This window comes from Stigmatopora nigra, chromosome 10 (genome assembly GCF_051989575.1).
Source record: "Stigmatopora nigra isolate UIUO_SnigA chromosome 10, RoL_Snig_1.1, whole genome shotgun sequence".
NCBI lineage: Eukaryota > Metazoa > Chordata > Actinopteri > Syngnathiformes > Syngnathidae > Stigmatopora > Stigmatopora nigra.
This window is the reverse complement of record NC_135517.1, coordinates 4,975,237-4,997,313: the sequence shown is the minus strand read 5'-3', so window position 1 is coordinate 4,997,313 and position 22,077 is coordinate 4,975,237. Positions and strand designations below refer to the sequence as shown.

The window sequence follows — 22,077 nt, the reverse complement described above, 5'->3', positions numbered from 1 at the left end:
CCTGTCTCCATCCTCACAATTTGTTTGGTTTATGAAGTAAAAAGAAAAGAGAATGAAATGCGCGCTCCCGTGCGTGTGTCAGGTAGGCGTTACAATGTGTCGGGAGCGCGCACGCGCTGCTCCACACTTCCTCAATCGACAGAATCATTGAAAGAAAAAAAGGCGACAAGAAAGAAAGAATAAGTTCGCTCATCGCCCCACTGACGGACCAAAGGACGCTTTTGTGCCCGAGGTGAGCATGCCATTAACGGTTCAGCTTTTTGACCGATCTTTACAACGAGTTCAGGCTTGTTCGCGTGTGTGGAAAACGTCCCTCGTGGAGCATTTATGGAATGTATATATGTACTACCTCTTCATTTGTCACTCATTTCAGTGTCCGCTACGATCGTAGCTAGTTTTCTTACACTGGCTGCGTCTACAAATAAAAGTACTTGCCAACTAAATTAAGATGCGTGGATGCGATGCAATATGTGACTGCTGTCACTCCGTCTTTCCCGGAAAAATGGCCACTGGCAACTTTTTCTATTGCTACCTTCAATCATAATTCTTCTAATGAATGATGCTGTGCTGTACCGATTTTACTGCACAGATGTAATTGTGTCCTCTTGCCAATTTACAATCAACTCTTTACATAGTATTAATGCACTGTAAAAGTCTATGTACTTGGGAGGGGTGTGCGTGGGTTTCAGCAAAAGTTATTCCAGATTTTTCATCCCTCAAGTTATTCTCTATAATCAAGGTTAGAAACTGTGTTTTCCCCCAAACTGTTTAGGATTTGACATTATAGATCATATTGAAAATTCATCAGATCTCCTGTAAAAGGGTCAGTTCAGTTGACAAAATGAATGCATACAGTTGTTGCCATTGACAATAAGTACACTAATAAGAAGCTCATTTAAATTCAATGCAAAAGACTGAGGAGAGTCCCTTGATCTGGTTTATAAAATTGTTATCTTTATTATGAATACAAACAGCTAATGCCAGTAAGATCTCATGTTTTTCTGTTTGTTTATTATTATTTTTTGCTCTAGTTTTCACTTTCCCACGGGCACATAACAAGATATCCTTCCCCCTTCCAGCCAACCCAACCCGTGACTCACCTATCCAATAGAAACTCACAGAAAGACACCTTCACAATCTCATAGACAGTTGGATCTTACATAACTCCACGTAACGTAACTGCAGGTTTGCCACCATACATAATGCAAAGAATGGTGCATTAATTGTCAGCATCTACCATATTGGCCCGGATATAAGTTGACCCTGATTATAAGACGACCCTCTCTTTTTAAGACTCAAGTTTGAAAAAAAAAAAAAAAACTTAACACTAATTCATTTTTTATACAGAAAATACTTAGTGTACATCTGAAACAACAAAAAAAGATATTTAAAAAGCACAAACACAATGTTACTGGCAATTTTCTTTTTGGTTGTCTGGAAGTTTTTTTTAATTTTTTGTTGATGATTAAGCCGATGACTCGAGGCTGCTTTCAAACTGTGTACAAAAAATGTCCCCCACGTTGAGATGCCCCACCAGTGTAAATTGTTAACAAAACGCAGGTGTTTTCAAAGATTCTATGTAGGCCAGATGTAGTTGTTCTCAAGTGTTGACATTTTAACTTTTGGCCTACTTCAACGTTAAGTAATCTTCTCTGCAAACATTTTCTTAGTTTGTTAGCACAACATGATACAAAGGTTGCAAAAGTCATTATTCGTTTACAATAATTAATAAATATTCATTTGGTTCATTAACATGCCATTTAAATATTAAACATAGATGTTTGTCAATAAAATTGTTATTTTTTCAGTAATTCCTTTAATAATATTTTCACTGAAAACACCCAAAGGAAAAATATCAATAATATAATGTACAACACCACTTACATTCATAATATTCCAATGTCTTACAATGCTGCTATATAAAATATACTTTTATATATAAAATCTCTGTCTTTTGGTAAATATTCCGTCTGCATGAGTTCATCATAATTGGTCAATCCAGTCAAATTTAGAACCCTGACTGTTTTTTTCCAGTAGCAATTACTGTTAAAAAAATCTGCGACATATTGCCTCGCATTTACTAATGTGTTGGTACTGCTTTTATAAGTCATAGAACTGTTCTTTGGTTATAGTAATTGTAAAACCTGTTAGCTAAGATTGCTCATGCAATGATGAAGAAACAGTCCTTGCCAGCAACCGCACGTTTGTGTCATTTAAAACAGAAAGACATTATAGAAAGGGACCTTAGACTAAAGGGAAGTTGCTGAATCTGTAGAAAAGTACACAACTTTAACATTTAACACAAAGGACAAATCCAAACTGGATATAAATCAATCTGGACTGTCCTCAATCACACAGCACAGTGTGTGTATTGATTTGACTCCAAAATAGTGGAGCCACAGTGAAGTTTGTGGCACTCCCAATGTCCTGCTTGTCTTTCCTACTCTTAAGTTTTCTTCCCACTGCTATTTTTTTCTTTTCTTGTTTTATTTTGCTGATCCCAGTGTGGGCGGTTACAGGTTTAGTAATTGCCAAGCTTCCTGTGGAGAGAGCCGTGTGCTTGTTTTGGAGTCGGGACATGTTGAAGCTCGCTATGTTACAGTAGGAATGTCCTCTAAATTGGCTGCTGCTCCCATTCACACTAGACCGAACACTAGTATGCTACCTAAAGAAGTATAGGTCAACATTGATGACACATTTGACATTAGAGTGGTAGACAAAAGCTATGATGCATTGCGTAGGACAACAGCATTGACTCATGCTGTGTAAACTTAGGGGCAGTGAAGATGAACCAGTTTTTTCACGGTAGGCTAATCCTTCCATCTGGTTTTTATCAGTTCTAACGTATAGACGTGTGTTTAGCCTCACAGTTATGGGGTTGAGGGTTCGATCCTAGATGGGTCCTCTGCAAAACAACTGTTTTTGGGGGAAATTTTTACTTAACAGACAAATGTAGATCTATTAGAGAATATCACTCCTGGTAATATAGGTGAATTTGATGGATGGATGGCTGGACCTGTGATTGGAAGCTTAAGAAAGTGTGACCTCATAAGTGTAGACACCTCCAGTGAGGGAGACACACTTTTGTTATCATATTATGTCAAAAGTGCTAGGCAGGTTGAGACTAAAGGTTGTTATTGTGTTTTTAGGTGATTTCAAAGAACAAGTTTGGCTTGGAAAAATTGACATTTTGGTCGGAATATCCCTTTTTAATGATTTAAATTCTACAAAACAGTGCAACGTGAGGATAACTTTGCAATAGGAATTCAAAAATGGAATGCATTTTGACTGACTGTTGCAAAATGTTAAAGTAACATTATGTAGGCTTACATAAAGTAACACTTGGCAGTGATGATGACCCACTGATTAATGTTGCAGGTCGGTACACATCAATCAAAGCAGTTTCAGATCCAAATATAATTTTCAAGAACATTACTCACCACCTTGGCAGAGATAGAATAAAAATATTATGTCTTATTCATTCACTGCTAATGTCCAACACCAGCAATGGTACTCATTTACTTACACTCTTACTTATTTTTCAGTTTTTTGGCTGTAGCTGATTCCCGGGACTCGTCAACATGCCTCCTTTCTTGAGGATTGCTTTCAACTCTTTCGACCTGGGTGCTTTGCCCCCGCCGGCCGACGCCCCTTTCTGTGCAATCAAAATGAAAGAAGCCCTCACAACAGGTAGGAGAATTCGTCACAAGTAACAGTACTTTACACCAAAATCGCTCCGTTTAGCCGCCGGCCAAAAGTTATTTTTATCACAACATCCTACTTTTTCCCCCTAGAACGAGGTAAGACTCTAGTTCAACGAAAACCCACCATGTATCCCGCTTGGAAGGCCAGTTTTGACGCACACATCTACGAGGGCCGCGTACTTGAGGTGTTGCTGATGAAGACGGCAGAGGAACCCTTGGCTGAGGTCACGGTTGGCGTGTCTGTGCTTGCTGAACGCTGCAAGAAAGCCAATGGGCGTGCTGAATTCTGGGTAGGACACTCCAGTTGTGCCTGTGAAATAAAGTGCAGTACTGCTTTGTTCTTAAGTGTATGTGTATTTAGGTGGATCTCCATCCTTCTGGGAAAGTGATGATGGCAGTGCAGTACTTTCTGGAAGGAGCGGATTCAGGTGGGGGGGAACAATCACATACTTTCTATCCATACTTTACAGTGCAATCACTCCTAATTATTGTTTAATTTTAATGTGGATGTTATCTACCTTGCATCTGCACAGTGGATTAAAAGAACTGGATTAAAAGCGCTGAATATTCCGTTTTTATAGAGCTAAAACAATGTTTGATTTTGTATTTTTTTATATATATATTTAGATTTTATAAAATTATTTTTGAACTAAAATAATAAAAAAATATTTAAAAATTACAATTATGGATTTAAAAGGGGGAAAATCAGAAAATTTAATATATATCTTTACTCTTCATTTTAATTTGATCCTAAAATAGAAAGTCGGCACTCATGATTTACTTTCACGGGCCACATAAAATGATGCGGTAGGCCAGATATGGCCCCCGAGCCGCCACTTTGACAACTCGCACTCACCCTCATATTGCCACCGAGTGGGAATCGACTCCACGCTTGCGAATTGCTGTACAATTAATAGCAGTTTTTTTTTAATGTTTAATTTGTATACTTACAAGACATAAACATTATACAACTGCACTAATTTCTGCAAAAGTAATACAATCCCACTTTTTCTGTATTATCCAACTGGGTTGAAGAAATCAAGATTGTCCTACCTCGATAAAAATGTGTTTTGCAGACTCTGACCCAAATCAGAACAACCGAACTGCGGTGCATCTTGTTTGCAGTCACACACCTCTTTACACATAACAGGCTTCCATAGCTACCGGCATTATTGAACTTTTGTTTGCTTAGCATCATAGCTAACTTCATTACTTTTATTTTTTAAACAAATTACCCCGCCTAGAATGTTTTATCCAATAATGTTTGCACATGTGTGGATTTGTTCTTTCAATAACTGCAATTTAAAAATGATTGAATTCAATGCTTTTATTGTCATTATACAAGTACAATGACATTTAAAGCTTCACCATAAAGTGCATACATAAATCATTCATTCATCTTCTGGACCGCTTATCCTCAGAAGGGTCACCAGGGGTGCTGGAGCCTCTCCCAGCTGACTTTCTTGTCTTAACTTGAGTCAGAGATTGTAACACTGTATTCCTCATAGAGGAATATGCCATTATTACAATGTTTTTACAACCAAAAGACAGAAAATCTGAGTGTCTGTTTTTGAGATTCCCCTCTGGATTTTAAAAAGTGCCTGATTGAGAAAATAGGTTTTCAGAGCACAAGAGAAAAGTGGGCGACTGATTTCCTTTAGTCCCTTCTATCTTACGCATTCATCAGATGCCATGTTTGTAGAATTTTATCTGTAGTTGAGCTCATAGGAAAATGATAATATCAAGAGGATGATAAAAAGACTTCAAATAAATTGGGATTATGTAGTAAAGTGGATTATGATCACTATATCTTGTTTGTGAGACCTTTGTTTCTTCCTCCGTGCATAACAGAGAGCAAGCAGGCTGCAAAAGAAGAGGCTCCCACCATTAACCGTAGACGAGGTGCTATCAAGCAGGCAAAGATCCACTTCATTAAGAACCACGAGTTCACAGCCACCTTTTTCAGGCAGCCTACATTCTGTTCTGTGTGCAGAGATTTTGTCTGGTGAGTTTAACCTACTTTCTAGTGTTGTAAAATAAACCTTCCGGGGAATTAAAGGGAAACTTCGAAATCGCCAATTGGATCACTCAGTCCTCTGATAGCGGCATGTTCCTAAACTGTTTTCAAACTGGATTTGGTCGCACTCGGAAACACAAATGATCTTGGAAAAACGTCTATAAAATCAAACGATGGTTCAATGACCAAACTCTCAAAGTTGTGTCATCACAAATAAAAGTAATTGACCCATTTTCTGTTTTCCCACTCACAGGGGACTCAACAAGCAAGGCTACAAATGCAGACGTAAGTGGACATTTTTATTTTTATAGTCCGTTGAGATTTGCAGTGACTTTAAGTTCTCAAATGTTTTCTGACTTGCGGTCTTTTGGAGATTGTTAAAACTTTCCATCCTTACATCCTAAACGCGAGCAAAAAGTCTTAGAAATAAACAATAACAACCAAGAATTGCACTGCAGCCACATTATTTATGACAATTTCTTACAGTTTTCAATGTAATATGCAAATCAAGAAAAATCCTAAAAATAATTTTGCCACTCATTTATTGCATGTGTGTACTCACTGTAGGCTACATTAACCTTGCCAGACATGGCCTCAATTTCCTCTCTCTAGTCCCTTGGTAACCTGTGCTCTCAGCTCTTCGACATTTTGGGCTTTGACCCATTTTACATGCCAATATGGAATATTTTACTGCATTGGTTTTACTTCAGTTGTACAAGGTCACAGTCATCAGTGTGAGTGGAATAAATCACAATAAATAAAACATGCACTATATGTATATTGTAAGTTCGCAAATACATCCAAGTGAAATAACTTACCATGTGCTCAAATTGACTTATTCTGTCTCTATTATTTTTATTATGCAAGTTGGCATTCATCATTATTAAATGATGGGAAAAGGATTTTGTACCACAAGTCATATATACAAGACATATTTATATAGGTTTATTGTTATGTTGCATTACTATAGCAGTGGTATTAAGCCTGTATTTAAGACTTAGGCACAAAATTCACTGCCCGCCACTGATCAAGTGTGACCAAAGTTTAAGCATGACATGGAATGCCTATTGTTAATTGAGGAGGGGGGGTTGCAATCCCTTTACAGTCTTGTAACCCCCCACCATACACATACTTGCCTGTGGGTTGTTCAGACCAGACATTTTAAACATAAATATATATCAGGATTATGTTATTTAGAAATTTATACATTTTCCCCCCTGTTTTGTAACCCTATATTCTTCTTTTTATTAGAATGCAATGCAGCCATCCACAAAAAATGCATCGACAAAATCATCGGCAGATGCACCGGCACCGCCGCCAACAGTCGAGATACCGTGGTACGTAAAAATGTCTTTGTGAAGTAAATAATACGACAGAGCTGAATCTACACTCCCCCCATTCTGTTGTTGGCTGAGCAAATATGAGCAAGTTTGGTATTATTGAATGATGTGGGTTGTCAGGGCAGACTTTAGGACAAAAGGGGGTCCACGACTTCTTTAAGTGATCAATACTGAAGGATAAAGATGTTCAAAGGCCAACTGAGATAAGACACTGGAGGGAAATGTCTCAAGCACACATATGCACATAGTGGAGACGACAAGATGGAGTTAGGTACTATGGAAGACTACTTGGATGGCAAATTAGGGAAAAAACAAGTCTTTTGGAACTATAAGGGAGTTCAGGAAGGGGCTAAAATGATGAAGCAATTTTACAAAGCTGTGGGACCACTGCTAAAGATTCCTTTGTCCCAGTTGGTTAATGCAAAGGATGAATTCCATTTCTTCCCGCAGTTCCAAAAGGAGCGTTTCAACATCGACATAGCGCATCGGTTCAAGAGCCACAACTATATGAGTCCCACCTTCTGTGACCACTGTGGAAGTATGCTTTGGGGTTTTGTTAAACAGGGTCTAAAATGTGAAGGTAGGACTGACGATTTTATTTCTTTGTCGTTTTGAGATGGAATTGTTTTTCTGAGCGTTTTTGTTGTGTGTAAAGATTGTTCCATGAATGTTCATCACAAGTGTCAGGATAAAGTGGGAAACCTTTGTGGTATCAACCAGAAACTGTTAGCTGAAGCACTTACACAAGTCAGCCAGGTGAGTTCATGCTTCAAATTTGAATCATTTAAAATGAAGTCTTAACACTGACATTATAAAACGTTATATAAAACAGAACTTTTAGCAGTCACTTCATATGACTTTTTAAGCAAAACAACACAGATTTTTCCCCAATTGTGACAGATATCTGTGTTAAATCCGGTGTAAGCACTGATATTTAATATTACAGTCCAGACAGCTCAAGTCTCTGTTGGTCATCTCACTGCACTCAGAAAATTTACTGTATTTCCCGGACTATAATAGGCCACACTTTTAAAAAAAATGGTCTAAAATGTGAAGTTATGACCAGGTTTTCTTTCTTTCTTTGAAGAAATCCTTCACTCGCCGCTCGGATCCAAACCTTGACCCAAACTTATCGGATATTGGAATCTACGACGAGGTTAATAAGCTGTCCGAACTGCATATCAATGGTCAGTGAGTATTTACATGTTCTAAGATGTTAACAGTACTGTTTATATGATGTTTTGTTCACAATAATGCTTCATTAATCCAGCCATTTACAAGTGTGTGGCTATTTTTTGTATGTTAGATCCAAGCCACTATGGAAGATTATGGGATGGCTCCAGCCCACGGCCTCCTCATCGTCTTACACACCTCACCCGCATCAACGTAGACAATTTTGTCTTCCACAAGGTCCTCGGTAAAGGCAGTTTTGGGAAGGTAAACTTCAACAGTGTTTTGCCACAAAATCCAAAGTTTCTCTCTAATTCCAAGCCTGAAAATAACAAATAACATTAAAAGACAAACTTCGGCAAATAGACAGTGATTTGTAACTTCTTTCCTGGTAAAATTGGAGTCATATAGATAAGTATTGTCCTTTTGGCAGGTCCTCCTGGCAGAACTAAAAGGACGAGAGGAGTACTTTGCTGTAAAGGCTCTAAAGAAAGACGTGGTGTTGATGGATGATGACGTGGAGTGCACAATGGTGGAGAAGAGGGTCTTAGCTTTAGCCTGGGATAACCCTTTTCTCACACATCTTTATTCAACCTTTCAGACAAAGGTAAGACTCTCTAAGGGACTACTTTGTATGTCCATTAACTTACTAGGTTTTCTTTACTAAATGATGGCAGCTAAAAGATATTTATGATTGCAGGAACATCTGTTCTTCGTGATGGAATATTTGAATGGAGGAGATCTCATGTTTCATATTCAGGAAAAAGGACGTTTTGATCTCGTCAGAGCCACGTAAGATTGATTGATTTATTTAACCGTTGATCATTTTAACTAAAGAAATCAAACTCTGACATTTTCCATGATAAAAGAGGTCATGGAAAGGAGACGCAAGTCTCAAGTAGATCTGCAGTTGATGAATGACTGTCTTTTATTGTTTCCCTCCCCTTCTGGGATTTTTTTTTTTCCCTTCTTACTTTACAGTATTCTGATGGGCCCGATGGCTCGGGGGTGTTCGTCCTTTGGTGCTCATGAGCACTATGTCCTTCTAAGGAAGGGTTCAAGAACCTTTTTGACCAAGAGGGACATAAACAAGTCATATTTTTTTAATGTAACTCCTTTAGAGCCATACCCGGAATTTAAAAGTAAAAATAAATAAGTGCATTTTTGTCATTGAAAGACTTTTAAGGTACAATAAGTAGCTAAATGCTTTTAATAAGTTGTTGCTAATCAATGAGCAATTGCAGCACAAAAACACCTTACAATGTACTCTTCAATTTTTTACGTCCACTTTAAAAATAAAGAAAAAAGGCACAAGTCGATGCCATTGTCGGATTTTCCGTGGGTGAGATTTTCCTGACATTGTCTCTCTCTGCCATTACAGGTTTTACTCCTCTGAAATCATTTGTGGCCTTCAGTTTTTGCATAGCAGAGGAATCATCTACAGGTCAGAAAGATAGATTAATGGAATAAATGAAATTGCTACTACTATTGAGTTTTGTGTGTAAAAAAAAATCTCCTGAAACACTTAGTTTTTGTTTCTAATGTTGCTTTTTACTTGTTTTGGCAGAGATCTAAAGTTGGACAATGTGATGCTGACTCACGAGGGACACATTAAAATTGCAGACTTTGGCATGTGCAAGGAAAATGTCTTTGGAGAGAACCGCGCCACAACTTTCTGTGGTACACCTGACTACATTGCCCCTGAGGTACTTTGATTTGACACCTTATATATAGTACAACAACTACAATGGCGGCGTTTGGCATTGTAACCAGTATGCGTTAACAAAGGAAAAACTCCTTTTTTGGAAGTAATTGCATAAGGCAGGAAGCCATATACAGGAACTGGAATTATGTAGATAATTTCTCCAATGACTTTACACTGTAAAGAAGCACTAGCTTTTCTAGCATTCTAAACATATACATAATGCAGATCATTTTTTGTCTTTTGATGATGTTATAAATGCATTTTCTATTATATTTTGACCTCATCAGGTGAGCTTAATAAAATAAGCTTGATTTAAGTACCTTAATTTTCAGTTCAAATGGTGCTCTGGACTGTAAATTACAGGTATCCAGTTTGTAATATGGAATTTTACACCAAAATTGACCACTATGTAAAAATACACACAAGTTTCACATGACTCCATGCCACAGGAGCTCCTAAATTTACGGTAAATCATCCTATGTAACTTAATTTGTTTCTTTATAGATTTTACTAGGCCAGAAATACTCCTTCTCCGTTGACTGGTGGTCATTTGGCGTGCTGCTCTACGAAATGTTAGTTGGACAATCCCCATTCCATGGAGATGATGAGGATGAGCTCTTTGAATCCATCCGCATGGACACCCCACATTATCCGCGCTGGATCGACAAGGAAGCCAAAGAACTGCTCGAGCGGGTCTGTACAACAAACTACTATTATCCAAAACCTTCCAGAGGAGCCTTTCCTCCGTTTTTTAAGACTAGTGATTTGAATGCAGTAGATCAATATCAATGTAACCATTAGGTTTAATTATAATGTGATCAGAAACAATGTTTTCCTTTTTCTGTTTTTTTCCCCCTCTAGTTATTTGAAAGAGATCCCACGCGTCGACTGGGGATTGTGGGTGATATCCGCTTACACTCTTTCTTTAAGTCTATTGACTGGCAAGCTTTGGAAAACAAGGATGTGGACCCTCCCTTCAAGCCTAAAGTGGTATGAGAAACACACACAAATACACACAAAGTCAAACATATAAAGTTTGAGAAACCCTACTTGCTGCTCCATACTGTCAAATGTTGTGATTCTAGTTTCAGTTAATGAGACATATTTGCTGTTTCTTACAGAAAGCACCAAATGATTGCAGTAACTTTGATCGAGAGTTCCTGAGCGAGAAACCCCGCCTATCCCACAGCGACAAGAACTTGATTGACTCCATGGACCAGTCGGCATTTGCTGGCTTTTCTTTCATGAACCCCAAAATGGAGGTCCTCTTGGAAAAATAAACACTGAGCTTGCGTTCACAAACCCAATTTTAGGTACGTTTTCCCCCCTCTAATGTCACATGGTTAAAGCCGCCAATTAGATGGTATTTGTGTGACCTTATTTTAGGGACGTTACTTATCTTGTTTAAAAAGTATAGTAATTGTTTTTTTTTAGAACAGTTGGAGGTACTGTATAGATTTTCTGCATGCATCCAGTTATTGTGTAGCCTGTAATAAATAATAATAATAATAATATGATCATGCAGTAATAGGTTGGTTGCCTGAAAACTTTTACATTCCTTTTTACTACTGCTATCTCGTGTGTGTTTTTTTGTAATGATCAGTCCAGAACCAGCAACTAATATAGAATGAAATGGGGGATAGGCTCCAGCACCCCTGTGACCCTTAAGTGGTACAGAAAATGAATGAATGCATGAATTACAGAATTGACGAATGTTTAGTTTTTTTGCAGAGACAAGGAACCTATAGGCTATTGTCTTATTCACGTTTTATTTTGGATCTTAAATCTATATCATCAATTTTAAAAATGAACCCAGATGACTTTTTAAAAAAAAAATAATAATAATTGCATGCATCTCACTATAAAAATAATAGACATTTGATTAATCCAAACTAATACTTTGGTATTCATGTGAGCATAAAGTATATTATAGTTGCTCAACTTTAGATTTCATTGAATGGAAGCAATTGAAATTATGTATATAAGTAATGTATATTGATGTAACGTGTATATTGGTACGCAGTGGATTTTTTGTCATAGTCTACATATTTTACAATAATTAAAGACATCAAAATCATCATTTTGTTTCTGTCTGGATTGTTCATTTATGCAAAGTCATTGCATTTGTTTTGATATTGAGTTTAATTTGAATGAGTTTCCAGCATGACACGTCACATAATTTGCAGGGGAAAAAGACGCACGTTTTTTTTTGGATATCATGTTTTTAGAGTACGAGATTCCAATTTGTGAAAGCTCTGACACACAATGGCCGGCGCGTGATAACGCCGGCCCATTTTGGGTCACATCACGTATTACTCCTCTAGGTCTATATAAACATGATGTCTCGAGTCCGCGAAATAACTGGCGTCACATGATGTGTACGGAAGCGAAATTCCCCTTTAGTGCGATCTAACTGGTTATTTCGCCCCACGCGCTTAACCAAATGAATTCGGCATTTTCTGTCCAATTTTACATGATTAAAACTGATTTTCCTACACAAAAAGTTCCACGATGACTTCGCAAGACGTATTGAAGAATGCGTCCACCCTCGCCTCGTACAATGTGCTGCTACAGGTATACTACTTAAATGATAACCTGCGTTTATTCCTGTATGAAATGCGTCCTTACAATGTTAATGTTTTGTGCAGGTGATGTTCCGTGTGCTCACCTTTTTATTGAACGCTTTCACGCTGCGATTTGTATCCAAAGAGCTCATCGGAGTGGTGAACGTCAGGTATGACAGGTGTTTCGCAACTTGGATCAAAAAATAATATTAATAAAAAAAATAAAAAACACTTTTCACCCGTGGTCAAAAATTTAGAGACACTTTACCATTCACTAAAATTACGAAGTGTCCGAAAACTTTTGACTGCAGGTAAACACCATTACAATAATGAAGAAAATTACAGAACAGCCCTATAAACTCTATGGTTCAATGTAGTATATTTCTAATAGTAAAAATGGTCTTGATCTTTGCAGGCTTACATTACTGTACTCCACATTAGTATTTTTATCCAGAGAAGCTTTTCGAAGAGCCTGTCTAAGTAGTTCTGCTGGCACGAAACACAACTGGAGGAGGACTATCAACCTGCTATGGCTGACGTATGTACAACTAACCACCATGATCTTCACCGCTAGATTTTCTCAAGTCCTTCAAGCAGTATTCTTCTTACCAGGTTACCTCTAGGTGCACTATGGGGAGTCCTCTTGGCCGCTGTGTGGCTGTGGCTCCTGGAAGTACCAGATCCTAAAGTTATTCCTTTTTACGGCCCCGCCGTCGTGCTGTTTGCCCTCGCCGGGGTGCAGGAGCTCTTAGCCGAGCCCCTATGGGTGTTGGCCCAGGTTCACATGTTTGTGAAATTAAAAGTGGTTGCCGAGAGCTTAGCTATGTTGGCTAAGTGCTGCATGACGGTGATGCTGGTGGTGTTTGCCCGTAAATGGGGTCTTTACATCTTTGCTCTGGCTCATGTAAGTATTTGCTTCACATCTGTTTTTAGGGAATACAAGTGGACTAAAGTTGAGTTAATTTGAACTTCTTTGTTTAGCTGGTGTACACGGGGGTCCTTGTGTGGTGTTATGCACTTTACTTTTTTCGGTATTTGCCGTCCAAAGAGGCGGCGGAGAGCAATTTTCCACTGCGCAAATTTGGAGATCTGATTCCACATAAAGCTAATGGAGAGGTAGTTTTATTTTTTATTTTTTGGGGTGTCAAGAAATTTAAAACAAAGTTGGATAAGGCTAATTTCAACACTGAAAATCACTTTTTTATTTATTTCTAGCCTCTGTTGGATTGGACGGTAGCTCGCCTCACCTGGAGCTTCTTTAAGCAATCATTCCTCAAGCAGATCTTGACTGAAGGCGAACGCTACGTCATGACGTTCCTCAACGTCCTCAGCTTCGGCGACCAGGGTGTTTATGACATCGTCAACAATCTGGGCTCCATGGTGGCTCGCTTTATCTTCCTGCCAATCGAGGAGAGCTTCTATATATTTTTTGCCAAAGTGCTGGAGCGGGGCCGTGATATCAAAAGCCAAAAACAGGTAAGCACGAGCATTATATTGAGGAATTATTGATGCTTATACTATGATTGTGGTCCTTAGGAAGATGTTGGTGTTGCCGCAGATGTGCTACAATGTCTGCTTAAGCTGGTGTTGGTGATTGGACTCATCATTGCAGTCTTTGGATATGCCTACTCGAGACTGGCATTGGATATTTATGGTGGATCACTACTGAGTAGTGGGGAAGGTAAGATAGCTAGTTAATACTACTGATAATGACTTGGATTTATAGTCATGTTTGGTCAAACTAATGGCTCAAGGATGCTAAACAATAACTCGTATGGCTCCGCTTCCAATTGCAATTACATTACAGTGCCTTCTCTGTAGTATCCAAAATTCCAAATTATTTATTTTATAACATATTCCTTAGTTTATTATCTACACATGGTTTTAGTATACATTTTTTAAACATTCTTTTTATTTTTTTTATTTAGAATTCAGTGTATCTAAGATGCCGGGTCCGTATAATATACATATATATTCCCCTATTTTGGATAAGGTCCAGCTCTGCTGCGATGCTACAGCGTTTACGTCCTCCTGCTGGCTGTAAACGGCGTGACCGAGTGTTTTGTGTTTGCTGCTATGAGCCAAGAGGAGGTTGACAAGTAAGCACCAAATAAATGACCAACAAACACATGACCAAAAAAAGCACAACAGTTTTGTTTTCATGTTTGATTGTTTCATCTTGCAAACATGTGTTCATCTAGGTACAACTTGGTGATGCTCGCTTTGTCCGCATCCTTCCTTTTCCTGTCCTACATGCTGACATGGTGGGCAGGTGGCGTGGGCTTCATCCTCGCCAATTCCCTGAACATGGCCCTCCGTATCACGCACAGCATCCTCTACATTCGCCGCTATTTTGCATCCAGTCCGTGGAAACCCCTACAAGGCCTACTCCCCTCACCGCTTCTGTGCCTGGCACTCATTGTCAGTGCTGTGGTTACTGTTCTCAGTGAGGTATTTTCACACGCTTCAAAAATATCAGCATGACGTCAGGTCATCGTGCTGTTTGTATTGAAAGTTTCTGTTTCATATTGTAGGCAGTTTTCTGCTGTGACGGAGGCTGGTTTCTCAGGTTGGTCCACATCAGCGTGGGAGCGCTGTGTCTTCTATTTGTCCTCGGGGCTATTCTGATTACAGAAACTCAACTTACTGTATTTGTGAGGACTCAACTGATGCCACAGTACAGGAAAAAACATATTTAATATGAAGGACAGCAGCAAGGGAACGTTTTTCTTAAAATGATCCTTTAATGGCTAATTACATTACCTGCCCAAAGGTTATCATGAAAAGCAGGAACTGAGGGGTGCTTGGAGTGTAGCCTCACCTGGTCCTCCAGAGGCCCTTGTTTGGGAGGTGTAAATTGTGATAAAATATGTTTGCCAGCACCACATTAGATGGTTGTCTGAAGGGATCAGTGAGTGATGCTCTAGCACCCCCAAAAGCAGTTGGCTGTTTTGACTCGAGTCCATTGATGCCCATTGGACCAGGGTCCTCTTTGCATTTGATCCGCCATTGGTGCAAAGTACATTTCAGTTCATTGGACAACGTGGAAGAAGAGTAGAAGTATTTCGGATCAATAGAAATGCATGGGTGGCTTATTTGAAATAAAACCAAATAGCCATTGTCATTTGATTTTGTAGGCCAATTATTTTAACACATTTCGATGTAATGATTAAGTGTAAAATTTATTTTTTAAAGTTTATTTTTGTAAAAGGTAATTATTTTCTCTGCTTTGTAAATTTACCTAACTTTTCCCAGTTGAAGGTACAATAAAGTACTAAGTATGATCTGGGACTGAAAAGAGACAAAACAACAAATACTACTGCCTAATTCTGTGGAGTGGTGGCCCAGTGGATAAGTCATCAGTCTCCCACCTCTGTGGTGCTGGGTTCAAGTCCTAGTGCATGCAAAGATTTTTCCACTATTATTCAGGTAAATGAAAGAGGTAAAAGTATAAGTACTACCACTTTCTCTCACCGGGTGGTGGCCCAGTGGATAAGTCATCAGTCTTTCACCTCTGTGGTCCTGGGTTCAAATCCCAGTGCAGGCAAAGATTTTCCAAATATTATTCAGTTAAAAGAATAAGTTCTAATGCCAAAGTGTTTAACTTAATAAGTCTTCAATGGTGGATGAAACATTTTGTCCAAAAAATGACTGAGTGTTTCACCCCATTTCCTTGGATAAAACTATAAGTACTACTGCTTTCTCTTACAGGTTGGTGGCCCAGTGGCTAAGTCATCAGTCTGCCACCGGTGTGGTCCTGGGTTCAATTCCCAGTGCCGGCAAAGATTTTCCAAATATTCAGTTAAAATAATAAGTTAAAATGCCTAAGTGTTTAACTTAATAAGTCTTCAATGGTGGATGAAGCATTTTGTCCAAAAAATGACTAAGTGTTTAACCCCATTTCCTTGGATAAAACGTTTCAACACCTATGTATAAGTGGGGCACGAGTTGGTGTAGTGGGTTGCACACTCGCCTTTGCACCGAGAGAACGTGAGTTCGCTTCCCGGTGTCGGCGGTTCACTGACCAAGCAAGCGGTCGAGGGTCGGCCGAAGGCCGACCCGAGAACGCCTTTCGCACAGACAGGTCCTTCAAGTGTCTTCCGAACTGCCGAAGGCAGTTCGGAATATAACCTTTTGCTGAAAAGTATGACTAAGTGTTTCATATAAATTAAAAAGTTTTTTTTTTTTTTTTTCCTTCTTCTTATTCCATTGACCAATTCTTCTTTCCAAGTATTTTCAGCCAAACGACGGCAGCGGGAATCGAACCCAGGTCTCCCACATGGGAGTCCTGTGATCTAACCTCTGCGCCACCCAAGTGACTACACTTTTCTTTGTAATCATTTGAGTGTCTTGAGAAGAAGACCACAGAAATAACTAAGTGAAAAAGTGTCACGACCGGGATTCGAACCCGGGTCTCCCAGACGGGAGTCCAGTGAGTTAACCTCTGCGCCACAATTTGGCTACACTTTCCATGGTCATCATGTCAACTTGTTGCTGGACTTGAGTTCATGTCCTTTAAAAAACATGTCCTGGCTGGGAAATATCAGAAACATTTTTTTAATAAAGAATTTCAAGCAGATTCAATAAAACCACATTGAGTTCCAACTTCTAAAAGAAAGAAACAAACGAAAACATTCGCAGTATGGAAAAGTATAATCAGTCATTTAAATCAAAAGTACAACTTTTCATTTCATGTATTTGTGATGCTGATCTTGAAGGATTTTGGCAGATGACTTGGCATCATAAAAAAGCTCATTAATCTCCTCTACCTGTTCCCTCTCTACTGTTTCCTTGCCTTGAACGCGCCCAAGTAGGCTTGCCGGCGTCAGGAGCTGAACAGCATACCTGGCGACAAACGGGGCATTAGGACATTCTGTTCTACATTAACCACCATATTCAAGTACATATTTTTTTCGTAATATAAACCACAAAGTGGCCACTAGGTGTTCTCATTGTGTTAAGGGACATTTACACTGAGACATGTAAAAATCCATAAACTGGCCACATTAGACTATAAAACACCATGTTCAAATTGTAGGTACTGTATTTTCTGCACTATAAGGTGCACCTAAAACCCTCCAATTATTTCAAAAGCTGACTATGCGCCTTATATATTGACGAATATTAAAATTGTTATGATGAAAGTCGATAGACCGAATTAGTGTGCTAATTCCGGGTGGGTTTGACAAAAGAATGATAGATATAGTACCTGAGGGTAGTCTTGGCGCCAATTTCTGCCAGGTGGGTAAGCGCTTCTTCACTGATAGCCAGCCCCTCGGTCTGAGCGCGGATCTTAATGATCTGGTAAAAAAAAAAGATTCTTATTAGTACCAAAAACCCAAATCCATGGGCCACTTTTGCCTCTGACCTGTTTCATTTCTTGTGGAGTGTACAACATAGTGCGAATAATCATGACCCTGTCCAGAAGGTCCAACGGAATACCATGTGGTGAGCTGATGTCCTCGGTTCCTCTGAAACACAACAAGCAAAATGGAAAAGAGTTTTTACGTTGCCCCTTCTTTCACAGCACAGATAGAAAATTTCAGTTTCTGGACCATGTTACAAGTTGACAAAAATGCTCAACCTGATGAGACAGTTTCCTCTGTTAGAGGCAAACACGACAATGGGTGCGATGGTGCTCTCCAGAGCACGGTGGAGGTATGTGAAGCACTCGATATCCAGCATGTGGACTTCGTCCACAAACAGTACGCCGGGCACCAGCTCGGCCACGCCCTGATCGATGTAGCGGTTCACCACCTTGTTGATCTCAGATCGGAGTTTATCTGTAAAAAAAATTAAACCGTGGTTGAGAAACACGGATACAAATGTAGATGCGGATAGTGTTGACGGCAAAGTGGCAACCTGTGATTTCCGTCTTTTTGGGCTTCATCAGCTGTCCCATCATAGAGAGAATATCCTGGCCTCCCTGTGATGGTAAGAAACAAAACCTGAGCACTACACAAACAGCTACTACATTCTCTTTATAAGGCAAATGACTGTCTTTTAGTAACCAAAGAATAAAATAATTCTATATATACCTGACACTCGCAAACATGGGACATTTTGAGTCGTGAAGGGCACAATATTAAAATTTTGTAAAAAGTTTGGCCTGCATGTGATCACATCAGACAGGGTTTCAATTATTTGTAATTGTAAATCATAAGCGTATTATTTTTAAAAATGTGGTAAATAATTTCTCAAGGAAAAAATACATTTATGTATGTATAAAAAGGTCATTAAAAATAAAGTAAAGTGAAAACAAAAAGTAATATTCCAGTTATGGCCATGAGCACTTTTATTTTTTAACCACAGGGTTAATGAGCAAATTAAGATTTCCTTTTTTTAATGTTTATTATTATTTTTACCTGCGGCCTGGCATTTGCCACGTCAAGGTCATGCAGCGTGACATCTTGGACGATCTCCTTTTTTTTGTGCACATCTCCCTTTGGCAGCGGCACGTACTCCTCAGCCTCCAGGTCAAACTCTGTGGCAAAGGTGTCGCAGCGACCTTGTCTCTGAAAACAGATGCAAAACCTAATGAGTCCTATGTGTTAATATAAATAAAAAATGTAAAAAAAAAAAGGAAAATTCTATGGTAGAACAGGTGATCGGCAGACGGCGCAATTGCTTTGAAAGGGGCCTGTCAACAAGGGACATGAGTCGCACCCTCCTTCCCCTATTTGACCACCAGGCCACCTGCAGCGATTAAAAGGAGCCGTCATCGCGATCTGTCGACAGAAGCCGCAAAACTCACTGCAGGAAAGGACGGATTTGGGAAGATGGCGAGATAGCGGGAAGAAAAATAGCTTTCCAGAACGCTCGGAAAGGAAGCCGAGATTGTCATGCTGAGTGGAGAAGGATGAAAGGCCAGACAAAAACTCTTCATGGAAATGAATGAACCTATTGTATTGGATAGGCTGACTTGACACGCATGATGTGGGTTACCTTGACAGCTCCGCTATTGGCTTCAATGTAGATGACGTCTCCCACCTCCACGCGCTCCTTCTGCAGACTCTCGTAAATGCTGGGGTCCAACTATGGAACAAAAAATATACAAAAAAAAAAAACGGTTTAGTATATAAATAATAGTAAATGGATAAAGCAAGTGGCAGTAAAAGTGCAAAAGCAAAATAAAAACTTCTACTACTCATGAGTACTTTGTGATGCTTTAACTGTAGTTGAGCTGAACTTAAGACATTTCTCTTCACTTAATGTAATGACAATAAAGCTGATTATTTATTTTAAAAAAAAACATTACCATGTGCTAAAATAATGAACTCTATTACACTTAAATAAAATTTCTTGGGTCTAACCTTCAGCTGCTTGGTTCCCTTGCCCGTCCTCAGACCAATGATGACGTGGCTGATGGTCTTTCCATAGCCCCCCATTGGATTCTCCGTCTCGCAGGGGGTCAGCTCGGTCACCTCACCCTCGTAGACCTCTTTTGTCTCTTTGATGCGGAGCCCTGAAAGACGAGTGGATGACAAAATCACATGTGGTGAGCCCCACAGAGTGAACCAGGTCTTTGTATTCATATGAAAACCGTTCGACAGCGTCCTCTCAGATATTGCCATGTGCACTTGAACATTCCAGGCCATCCTAACCCTTGTTCCACATTGGTACAGCCCTGAGGGGGGCACTTGCAGGTGTGTAACACTGTGTGGTTCATATCAGAGAGCACAAGACATGACTTGGGGCGCTCTAATTGGTATGGTGGTGAAAGGTTCGGAGGAATCTCCACCCCGGACTAAAGATCAGGTTCGAGTGAAGGAGCAGCGGTGCTGTCCATCTACAAAAGGCTTATTTCCTTCCCTACGACAGGTGCCATCAACAGGGGGAACTTAACAGCTCATTTCCACATTTCAACATAACTCTTGGGAGGTCAACAGATCACACAAAGCACTACCTACTTAATGTTTTTCTCTGTACTGTGGTAAAAATTGCATTAAACCATGAAACTTGACTGCATGGGTTTTCTTCGCGTACTCCGGTTTCCTCCTCGCATTAAAAAAAAAATGCATGGTAGGCTAAATGGATAAATTGCCCTCAACTATGAGTGTGACAGTGAATGGTTGTCTGTCTGGTCATGCCCTGCGATTGGCTGGCTACTGATTCAGGGTGTTCCCCGCCCTTGGCCCAAAGCTCCAGCACCCCCCGCGACCCTTGTCAGGTAAAATGAATGCAAAAACTCTTAATATCCTCTCTATACTATAATTTAACTCTGACATGTGAACACTGCTCCCTAGTAGACAGGGAAATATTCTCCAATTGTAAGTCCCCTTTCATGTTTTTGTTATTTTTCCTACACTATAAACTTTTCACATATATTTGGCGGATCCAAGTCTTGTGTTGAATCCGCAAAGTGGCCAAGTATTAAAACTTACATTAAAGACCATATGACCCTAATCTTTTGTGGTTGCCAGGTAAACAATGGATATAACAAATAAAGAGCTCCTTTACCGATGGCCCTCCTGAAGTTCTCCATCAGGACTTCTGTCTTTTTAATCTCCGACGAGTAGACCTCGCTGCCCACCATTGGGCAGAAAGGAACCTTGTTGCCCAGCTCCTGTGCGATGGCCAAGGCGAGAGCAGTCTGTCGATGGAAACCCGAAAAAAGTGTCAGTGAGGAATAACAACAAATTAGGAGACTGACACTAAACATGATGCTACCTTTCCAGTACCAGGTGGCCCGGCCAGTAAAACTGCCCTTCCTGCCATCTTCTTGGAGCGGATGAGCTCAACAATGATCCCACATGCCTAAGAGGAAACAAGAATCACATGAATTTCAATCAAGTGATGTTTATATAGGCATCCTTTTGTGGTATTAGTATTGCAGGCATGAAGGGGATGGAGAGACTGTAAATTATTTGGAATTCTATATGTAATGCCAAGTTGTTTTGAAGTACTCCTTTGATTTTTTTGCATACAAGTTAGTGATGGTAATACATTGATAAATCATGTTATCTCAATTTTGTTTTTGTTTCTCATATCTTTCATTTATATATTTTTAGTGTTGTTTTCTTAACTCATTTTAACTATTAGGCTGCCATTGATGGCAATAGGCGTCCAATCCCGTGTGAAACAGCGACACCACGTGCTAGCAGGCTTAGCTTAAAAGTACACAAAGGATATTCACGTGCACAATCCCGTTATTTTGTGAATGTTCAGTCATCAAAGTGATTATTTCACAAATAAAACAACATCAGATCGTCAACATTTACCTCTCTGGCGGCTTCTTGGCCGACTAAGCCACACGCCGATTGCTTGGCGTTACCGGCCTCGTCCAAGCCAAGTCCTTTAACGTGACTGTGCGAGGCAATCCGTTGAGTTTTCGTGGTACTCTTTACCTCTTCGATCTTCATCTTTTTTTGGATTTGTACTTAGGAGTTTAACTTTGTCAAAAAGTGCCAAAAGTGTCACTTGTGCTTCGTTGAGGTTGATAGCGTGCACAGCCGCCGCCGAAACTCAAAACACAGGAAGAGTGGTTTCCATGTGAGGTTACCATGGAAAATAGCGGAAGTATTACCTCCAAGTACCGCCAAACCTGTGTTTTAAGCAATACGATTGGATAGAAATA

At 39.6% G+C, this 22,077-nt stretch overlaps 3 protein-coding genes across 3 annotated transcripts; 2 read left to right on the top strand and 1 right to left on the bottom strand.

Moving 5' to 3' along the window:
• Positions 1–82: 82 nt before the first annotated feature.
• On the top strand, positions 83–11,389 carry prkcda (protein kinase C, delta a). Its single transcript, XM_077725888.1, has 18 exons — positions 83–232; positions 3,546–3,690; positions 3,795–3,994; positions 4,066–4,132; positions 5,556–5,709; positions 5,975–6,006; positions 6,973–7,058; positions 7,512–7,641; positions 7,717–7,817; positions 8,149–8,248; positions 8,368–8,498; positions 8,665–8,838; positions 8,932–9,023; positions 9,613–9,675; positions 9,799–9,937; positions 10,441–10,629; positions 10,798–10,926; positions 11,058–11,389. The coding sequence occupies exons 2-18, from the start codon at positions 3,582–3,584 to the stop codon at positions 11,214–11,216; spliced, it is 2,055 nt and encodes a 684-aa protein (XP_077582014.1). The 5' UTR covers positions 83–232; positions 3,546–3,581; the 3' UTR covers positions 11,217–11,389.
• An 890-nt stretch (positions 11,390–12,279) lies between these two features.
• Positions 12,280–15,558, top strand: rft1 (RFT1 homolog). The gene is made up of 10 exons (XM_077725890.1): positions 12,280–12,510; positions 12,585–12,670; positions 12,916–13,038; positions 13,113–13,404; positions 13,482–13,616; positions 13,716–13,976; positions 14,037–14,181; positions 14,494–14,599; positions 14,702–14,951; positions 15,035–15,558. The coding sequence occupies exons 1-10, from the start codon at positions 12,448–12,450 to the stop codon at positions 15,197–15,199; spliced, it is 1,626 nt and encodes a 541-aa protein (XP_077582016.1). The 5' UTR covers positions 12,280–12,447; the 3' UTR covers positions 15,200–15,558.
• A 1,476-nt stretch (positions 15,559–17,034) lies between these two features.
• Positions 17,035–22,025, bottom strand: ruvbl1 (RuvB-like AAA ATPase 1). Its single transcript, XM_077725891.1, has 11 exons — positions 21,722–22,025; positions 21,171–21,257; positions 20,961–21,093; positions 19,814–19,965; positions 19,446–19,535; positions 18,866–19,015; positions 18,363–18,426; positions 18,085–18,283; positions 17,869–17,971; positions 17,710–17,801; positions 17,035–17,345 (listed from the first exon to the last, which is right to left on the bottom strand). The coding sequence occupies exons 1-11, from the start codon at positions 21,860–21,862 to the stop codon at positions 17,186–17,188; spliced, it is 1,371 nt and encodes a 456-aa protein (XP_077582017.1). The 5' UTR covers positions 21,863–22,025; the 3' UTR covers positions 17,035–17,185.
• Between the last annotated feature and the right edge of the window lie 52 nt (positions 22,026–22,077).

What these genes read in the sequence shown, in the direction of transcription:
- prkcda (XM_077725888.1), top strand. Translation starts at nt 3,582, where the DNA reads ATGCCTCCTTTCTTGAGGATTGCTTTCAACTCTTTCGACCTGGGTGCT. An exon ending in GTGTGCAGAGATTTTGTCTG is followed by an intron (nt 5,710 to 5,974) that starts GTGAGTTTAACC and finishes TCCCACTCACAG; the next exon opens with GGGACTCAACAAGCAAGGCT. An exon ending in GTCCGAACTGCATATCAATG is followed by an intron (nt 8,249 to 8,367) that starts GTCAGTGAGTAT and finishes TTTGTATGTTAG; the next exon opens with ATCCAAGCCACTATGGAAGA.
- rft1 (XM_077725890.1), top strand. Translation starts at nt 12,448, where the DNA reads ATGACTTCGCAAGACGTATTGAAGAATGCGTCCACCCTCGCCTCGTAC. An exon ending in ACTACTGAGTAGTGGGGAAG is followed by an intron (nt 14,182 to 14,493) that starts GTAAGATAGCTA and finishes ATTTTGGATAAG; the next exon opens with GTCCAGCTCTGCTGCGATGC. An exon ending in TGGTTACTGTTCTCAGTGAG is followed by an intron (nt 14,952 to 15,034) that starts GTATTTTCACAC and finishes TTCATATTGTAG; the next exon opens with GCAGTTTTCTGCTGTGACGG.
- ruvbl1 (XM_077725891.1), bottom strand. Translation starts at nt 21,862, where the DNA reads ATGAAGATCGAAGAGGTAAAGAGTACCACGAAAACTCAACGGATTGCC. An exon ending in GAACTTCAGGAGGGCCATCG is followed by an intron (nt 19,966 to 20,960) that starts GTAAAGGAGCTC and finishes CTCGTCTTTCAG; the next exon opens with GGCTCCGCATCAAAGAGACA. An exon ending in GGCGCCAAGACTACCCTCAG is followed by an intron (nt 17,346 to 17,709) that starts GTACTATATCTA and finishes GTTTGTCGCCAG; the next exon opens with GTATGCTGTTCAGCTCCTGA.